The sequence below is a fragment of the Pseudorasbora parva genome, chromosome 19 (assembly GCF_024679245.1).
Source record: "Pseudorasbora parva isolate DD20220531a chromosome 19, ASM2467924v1, whole genome shotgun sequence".
NCBI lineage: Eukaryota > Metazoa > Chordata > Actinopteri > Cypriniformes > Gobionidae > Pseudorasbora > Pseudorasbora parva.
The window spans coordinates 300,977-308,476 of record NC_090190.1 but is presented as its reverse complement, the minus strand read 5'-3'; the positions used below and the strand labels follow the sequence as shown (position 1 = coordinate 308,476).

The 7,500-nt window shown below is 42.1% G+C and overlaps 2 protein-coding genes across 5 annotated transcripts in view; one reads left to right on the top strand and one right to left on the bottom strand.

Annotated features, from left to right (window-relative positions):
- The window catches only part of anxa14 (annexin A14), a 12,273-nt gene extending 10,776 nt beyond the window's left edge, over window positions 1-1,497 (top strand). For all 3 annotated transcript variants that reach the window (XM_067425458.1, XM_067425457.1, XM_067425459.1), the window contains 2 exons: window positions 1,085-1,192; window positions 1,311-1,497. In XM_067425458.1, the coding sequence (XP_067281559.1) occupies window positions 1,085-1,192; window positions 1,311-1,370 (168 nt within the window). In that variant the 3' untranslated portion in view covers window positions 1,371-1,497. The remainder of the gene's footprint in view (window positions 1-1,084; window positions 1,193-1,310) is intronic.
- A 1,053-nt stretch (window positions 1,498-2,550) lies between these two features.
- LOC137047849 (putative uncharacterized protein DDB_G0290521) lies at window positions 2,551-5,000 on the bottom strand. Of its 2 annotated transcripts, XM_067425742.1 has the most exons (3): window positions 4,840-5,000; window positions 3,348-3,537; window positions 2,551-3,281 (listed from the first exon to the last, which is right to left on the bottom strand). In XM_067425742.1, the coding sequence occupies exons 1-3, from the start codon at window positions 4,900-4,902 to the stop codon at window positions 2,872-2,874; spliced, it is 663 nt and encodes a 220-aa protein (XP_067281843.1). In that variant the 5' UTR covers window positions 4,903-5,000; the 3' UTR covers window positions 2,551-2,871. The 2 variants fall into 2 exon arrangements, with proteins under 2 accessions (XP_067281843.1, XP_067281842.1); XM_067425741.1 differs by having other exon boundaries at window positions 2,551-3,537.
- Between the last annotated feature and the right edge of the window lie 2,500 nt (window positions 5,001-7,500).

Sequence of the window (7,500 nt, the reverse complement as noted above, 5' to 3'; positions counted from 1 at the left end):
ATGATTGTCCGTTGAAGTATATTGTAAGTTTTATAAAGATGGTCTTATATGTCATCTAAAGGATGGTTTCCCCGTAAAGGAAGAGTCACTGCTCAGATGTTTTAGTTTTATTGAGTTGAGTTGCTTTGGACCGCATTGACTGTCGTTCAGCATCGACATTTTCTCTAAATATCTTCTGTTCTGTTCACAACTTTCACAATACAGATTACATTATCATCAATGGCACACTGGAAAAAACGCCCTTCTTACTCAGTCATCGTTTCCAGTCTAAATGTCGAACAATTCTTAAAGGGATAGTTCACTTTAAAATGATAATTCTGTCATCCTTTACTCATCCTCAAGTTGTTTCAGACCTGTATGAGTTTCTTTCTTCAGCTGAACACAAGGGAAGATATTTAGAAGAATGTCAGTCAGTAACCACTTGAGGGCGATTAAAGGATGGCAGAATTTTCATTTTAAAGTGAACTGTCCCTTTAAAAATCAAGATGCATTTAGTAAAATGACATAAGAAACCAGACAGAATGACTGAGGAAGAAGAGTGTGTTGTGCGGTGGAGATGTGTGTGAGCAGGTTTGGCCAACATTGTGGCCACAAATATCCCAAAGCTAAAGTCAGCTAAACTCAGGAAGGGTTGTGTGAGGAGAGAACAGATGATCAGCTCGATGTAAGTCTGAAACACACACTGCGTTCGCTCTGGACTGCCGATGGGCAGAGGTGGTGATCAGGGAGAACATGCAGTCACAGCTCAGACCCTTCCTCGAATTCAGAAAACACTCAAATACACAACAGGAAGTGCTTTCAACAAACACACACTTCATTATCACTCTTACATTAATGTTTTCATGACCAGCCTTCAGGATCTGTCCATTACACTGACTGCGTGTGTTTGAGCTCTAGACGTGTGTGTTAGTGTGTGTGTGTGTGTGTGTTTGAGCTGTAGACGTGTGTGTGTGTGTGTGTGTGTGTGTGCGTGCGTGCGTGCGTGCGTGCGTGCGTGCGTGTGTGTGAGCTGTATACGTGTGTGTTAGTGTGTGTGTTTGAGCTGTAGACGTGTGTGTTAGTGTGTGTGTTCTGTGTCGATCAGGCCGCTGTGGTTCTGGCTGTGATCGTGTCTCACAGTGAGGAGGATCTGCTGAGAGTCAGAGTCGCCTTCCTTCAGTCGACGGGAAGCTCACTGTACACAGCCTTACAGGTCACTCACACACACACACACACACACACACACACACACACACACACACACACACACACACACACACACACACACACACACACACACACTGATGTTTCTCTTTTTCATGTCTCAACAGAAGCAGTTCAATGGTGCATTCCAGCAGGGTCTGTTGGCTGTGTGTCGTGCTGAAGATTAGGTGTGTGTGTGTGTGTGTGTGTGTGTGTGTGTGTGTGTGTGTGTGTGTGTGTGTGTGTGTGTGTGACACAGAAGCTTTGTTTCTGAAAATAAATCCATCATAACTGTAATGCAGAATTGAATTATGATATTAAAATATATAATAATTATGACAAAAAGTCAATTGTGTCTGTTTTATCACTAAAACTATTGTTATCATTTAGACTCATATCATCATAATGATTTACCAAAGCATTACTGTCATGAGATAAAGTCATAGTTATACGTCTGCCATTAGGGATTATGGAGGCCACTGAGCTCTTAGGAACCTTAAGTTTGTAACCGTGGCCAGATCTGTGCCGTGCCACAGTTCCGTCTCTGAGCTCTTCAGGCGGTTCCTCTGACCTCATGATTCTCATTTGCTCTGACCTGCACTGTGAGCTGTAAGGTCTGATATAGACAGGTGTGTGGCTTTCCTAATCAAGTCCAATCAGTATAATCAAACCCAGCTGGACTCAGATAAGTCTTTTTAATAAGTCTGTGTTTTTCTGTCAATATGGGGCGCTGTGTGTATATTAATGAGAAAAAAAATGAACTTAAATGATTTTAGAAAATGGCTGCAATATAACAAATAGTAAAAATTGAAGGTGGAATTTACGGAATACTTTCTGTACCCATATCAACACATATTTTGGGTCGGATCTCTGCTCTCATTTTGGACTGAAAGGAGCAGTCGGCACGCGCCAGGGGACAGGGAAACTGCTGTTGGCGAGTATAGGAAAAAATATGAATTCTAGCAATGCAATATTATATTATAATATATAAAATAAACGTGCAGCTCTTAAAGGGACAGAAGCCTCATATTCCTGCTGACGTCTGTGTGTGTGTGTGTGTGTGTGTGTGTGTGTGTGTGTGTGTGTGTGTGTGTGTGTGTGTGTGTGTGTGTGTGTGTGTGTGTGTGTGTGTGTGTGTGTGTGTGTGTGTGTGTGTTGACATAAGATCCCTCACTGCTCCTGACTGAATAACTCGTGTAATAATACGGATTAATCCCTGCAGTGTTTTATTTTGATCCTTTATTCGGTGTCTCTTCCTGAAAGGGTCAGTTTCGGGCCTGTGAAGGGCAGGTTGAGCCAGAGGCTTTAATAATGTTTTCCAGATCTCATGAGACCATAAACCCAGTAAATGACTGACAGAAACACAGATTTCACATCAACAGATTTAATCCAGAAGAGTCTCACTGAGAAGAACTTCACATCGATTCCACTCACTATAGATGCACGGTCATTGCATTTTAATACAAAATAACAATAAAAGAATAAAAATGTAAAAAAAGAATTTCACATTTATATTTTTCTAATTTCAAGCATTTTAGTCATTGAGAAACATTCAGTCAGTAAAACTATTAGCAGTTGTTCAGGTCATACTGTAGCTTCTACATTTGTGTTTTTGGCAGATACTTTTTAGTCAGCAAGCGGCTTATATCGCATGTGTATTAATGTGCTAGAGTTCATCTGAGAAGAGCTTCAGATCAGCAGCGAGAGAAGCAGGACGAACAGAGGACCGATGAGGACGGACCCTCGCAGAGACTCGCTGGACGACGGAGTCGTTTGAGTCATCTGAGTCGTTTGAGTCATCGGAGCTGTTTGATTCATCTGAGTCGTTTGATTCATCGGAGTTGTTTGATTCATCGGAGTTGTTTGATTCATCGGAATCGTTTGATTCATTGGAGTCATCTGAGTCGTTTGAGTCGTCTGATTCATCGGAGACGTCTGAGTCATCGGAGTCGTCTGAGTCATATGAGTCGTTTCAGTGGTCTGAGTCATATGAGTCGTTTGAGTCGAGGTCTGTGCTGTGGTGAAGTTCACTGGCTCAGAGGAGCTCATCATTCTGGTTGTATTGGTCAGTTCAGGTGGAGATGAAGGAGATGGAGATGGAGATGGAGATGAAGATGACGATGGAGATGGAGATGAAGATGACGATGGAGATGACGATGGAGATGACGATGGAGATGGAGATGGAGATGGAGATGAAGGTGGAGATGGAGATGGAGATGAAGATGACGATGGAGATGGAGATGGAGATGGAGATGGAGATGGAGATGTTGTGGTTGGAGCTGCAGTCGAGGCTGAAGGAGGACCAGTGGTCAGAGCTGGAGTTGTTGAATTATTGGCACTGGTTGGAGTCCCATCCTTTAGGGAAGAACATAAACAGTCATTAAGCAATGTCATTATTTCAGCTCAGAGGTTCCCTGTTCCAGTCCAAGCTTCTCCTTGCACTGTGTGTGTGTGTGTGTGTGTGTGTGTGTGTGTGTGTGTGTGTGTGTGTGTGTGTGTGTGTGTGTGTGTGTGTGTGTGAGTGTGTGTGTGTGTGTGTGTGTGTGTGTGTGTGTGTGTGTGTGTGTGTGTGTGTGTGTGTGATCAGTCTACCCTCAGGATGACGGCCTTTCAATCGGACAGATTAGATTACGTGCATTGTATGGATTCTATACAAATAAGGTAAATATTGATATGGATTATGAGCTCCGTCTGATAGGACTGAGTGTGAAGTGAAGCCTGCGGAGATCTGAACCTGTGTGAGATCGGCCGGCACTGCAAACACACACTCTTCTTACTCAGTGTTTCTGTCTTGTTTCTAGTCCAAACATCCAAAAATTCTTAAAACAAGAAACATTTACTAGACAAGTACAAATTATTGTCTTGTTTTGGGGAAAATAACTCAAAATGAAGAGAGTTTTTGCTTAAAATAAGATCAATAATCTGCCAATGGGGTGAGAAAAATAATCTTGTTTTCTGTTTGAATTAAGATTATTTTTCTCACCCCATTGGCAGATTATTTATCTTATTTTAAGCAAAAACTCTCTTCATTTTGAGTTATTTTCCCCAAAACAAGACAATTACTTTTGCTTGTCTAGTAAATACTTCTTGTTTTAAGAATTTTAAGATATTTTGACGAGAAATAAGACAGAAATACTGCGGAAGAAGAGTGTGTTTTTGCAGTGTGGAATCAGGAACCGCTGATAGTCTCTCTCACACACAAACACACACACACACACACACACACACACACACACACACACACACACACACACACACACACACACACACACAACACTTCCCCATCATTACAGGTGTAAGTATAAAGTTCCTTCATCATTAGTTTAGTCTCGTCACCCATTATTAATATCTGAGTATATTTAAAACATGATGTTTTTGAGAATCAGAATAGATCGAATCTTTGATAGGTTTCTCTTTAACATTAGAAAACCCTAAACCATCCGTTCATGCTCAATTCAACATTTACACATTATTAAAAATCAGTTCAATTAATATTTACTGGACCTGGGCTTTTTAATAATTGTATTAATATTTTAAGAAACTGACAATAACAAACAGAACTTTCTAATTTTAACCTTAAATCTCCCTATGCTTTGTAATTCATATGCTTTTTTCTTTTCAAATCGTGTGTGTGTGTGTGTGTGTGTGTGTGTATACCTGTGCCAAAGAGGAAGCCGACAGCAGCAGCAGCGCACAAAAACCTGAGATTGAGCCCTTCATGATGATCCGTCCGGCAGCTGTGAGTGTGTGTGTGTGTGTGTGTGAGACGCGTCCTCCTCTGCTTTTATATAGGCTGTGATGATGTTGAGTTCACAGGTGTGTGTGTGTGTGTGTGTGTGTGTGTGTGTGTGTGTGTGTGTGTGTGTGTGTGTGTGTGTGTGTGTGTGTGTGTGTGTGTGTTATTGAGAACTGAACAGAACAGCCCCTCCCATGATAACAATTTCCAAACCATTTATAGTATAACCAATCATAAACCATATCATTTTAGAAGATATTTGAAATCTAATGGTCTTGATGTTATGAAGGAGAACACAGTAAAAGTGTCCGAAAGCAGTTTATAACTTAAGAAGATTTGAAATGGAAGAACAAACACTAGACTTGGTTACGGTATCTCACAAACGCATCTACAGCTGAAGGCTTTATTTTACTACGCAATAACATAATATGTCTTGAGTTCTCTCTTGTTTTTGCACGTTTTCATCATTTCTTCAATTGTCAGCTCTGACAAAACTTATGTTAAACAATTTGGCATGTTTTTATTGGGTTATTATTATCAGGTAAAACAAGCACAAACTATGCTTCTGAATTTGTAATAGTATTGTAATAGCGTGTGTGTGTGTGTGTGTGTGTGTGTGTGTGTGTGTGTGTGTGTGTGTGTGTGTGTGTGTGTGTGTGTGTGTGTGTGTGTGTGTGTGTGTGTGTGTGTGTGTGTGTGTGTGTGTGTGTGTGTGTGTGTGTGTGTGTGTGTGTGTGTGTGTGTGTGTGTGTGTGTGTGTGTGTGTGTGTGTGTGTGTGTAAGTTATACTGTAGCAAACTCTCACGAGCAGCGGCTGGACTTTACGTTTCTAATGAATTCTGAGAAATCTCCTTCGCTTCCTCGTTCCTCTACAGAGCATGTGACGGAGGAAAAATATTAAATATATGATTCATATGGCAAAGATCACAGTTCAGAGGAACGAATGACCGGATTATATTAACGTACGTGCTGATCTGTGAATGCTTCTGTTTTCCTCTTCTCTCAGCTGATTGTTTCCTCTATTTTGATTTATTTGAATGTTGCTCAGCAAATACTGCCAATGTAGGTCACCTTGATTCCAAAAGTTACACATTTATGGGTATTAATTACAAACCTGACTCCAAAAAAGTTGGAACACTGTATAAATTGTGAATAAAAAAAAGAAATGCAATACTTAACAAATCTTATAAACTTTATATTTTAATCACAATAGAATTTTGACATTTTGTAATGTCATGCCAAATATCTGATTTTGGATTTCATGAGAGCTACACATTCCAAAATAGTCGGAACAGGGAGCAATAAGAGCAAAAGTTAATGTACACATAATGAACAGCTGGAGGAGCGATCTGCAGCTTATTAGGTCCATTATCAACATGATTGGGTATAAAGAGCCTCTCAGAGTGGCAGTGTCTCTCAGAGGTCAAGATGGGCAGAGGATCACCAATTCCCCCAATGCTGCGGCGGACAATAGTGGAGCGATATCAGAAAGGAGATTCTCTGAGAAACACTGACGAGAGTCTGAAGTTATCATCATCTACAGCGCATAATATCATCCAGAGATCCAGAGAATCTGGACCAATCTCTGAGCGTAAGGGTCAAGGGTCAAAACCAAACTGGATGGCCGTGATCTTCAGCCCTTAGACGGCACTGCATCACACACAGGAATGCTACTGTAATGGACATCACAACATGGGCTCAGGAATACTTCCAGAAAACATTGGTGAACACAATCCACCGTGCCATTCGCCGTCGCCGGCTAAAACTCTACAGGTCAAAGAAGAAGCCATATCTAAACATGATCCAGAAGCGCAGGCGTCTCCTCTGGGCCAAGGCTCGTTTAAAATGGACTGTGGCAAAGTGGAAAACTGATCTGGGGTCAGACGAATCAAAGTGTGAAGATCTTTTTGGAAAACTGGGACGCCATCCGGACTAAAGAGAACAAGGACAACCCAAGCTGTTCTCAGCGCTCAGTCCAGAAGCTGATCTCTGATGGTCTGGGGTTCATGAGTGTGTGTGGCATGGGCAGCTACACATCTGGAAAGGCCATCAATGCTGAAAGGTCTATCCACACACCTGTCTATATCAGACCTTACAGCTCACAGTGCAGGTCAGAGCAAATGAGAATCATGAGGTCAGAGGAACTGCCCGAAGAGCTCAGAGACGGAACTGTGGCACGGCACAGATCTGGCCACGGTTACAAACTTAAGGTTCCTAAGAGCACAGTGGCCTCTATAATCCCTAATGGCAGACGTTTGGGACGACCAGAACCCTTCCTAGAGCTGACCGTCCGGCCAAACTGAGCTATCGGGGAGAAGAGCCTTGGGGAGAGAGGTAAAGAAGAACCCAAAGATCACTGAGGCTGAGCTCCAGAGATGCAGAGATGGAGAAAGATGGAGAAAGTCAGCCATCACTGCAGCCCTCCACCAGTCGGGGCTTTAGGGCAGACCGGCCGACGGAAGCCTCTCCTCAGAGCGAGACACACGAGCGTTTGCTAAAAAACACCTGAAGGACTCCAAGCTGGTGAGAGATAAGATTCTCTGGCCTGATGAGACCAAGACAGAACGCTTTGGCCTTAATTC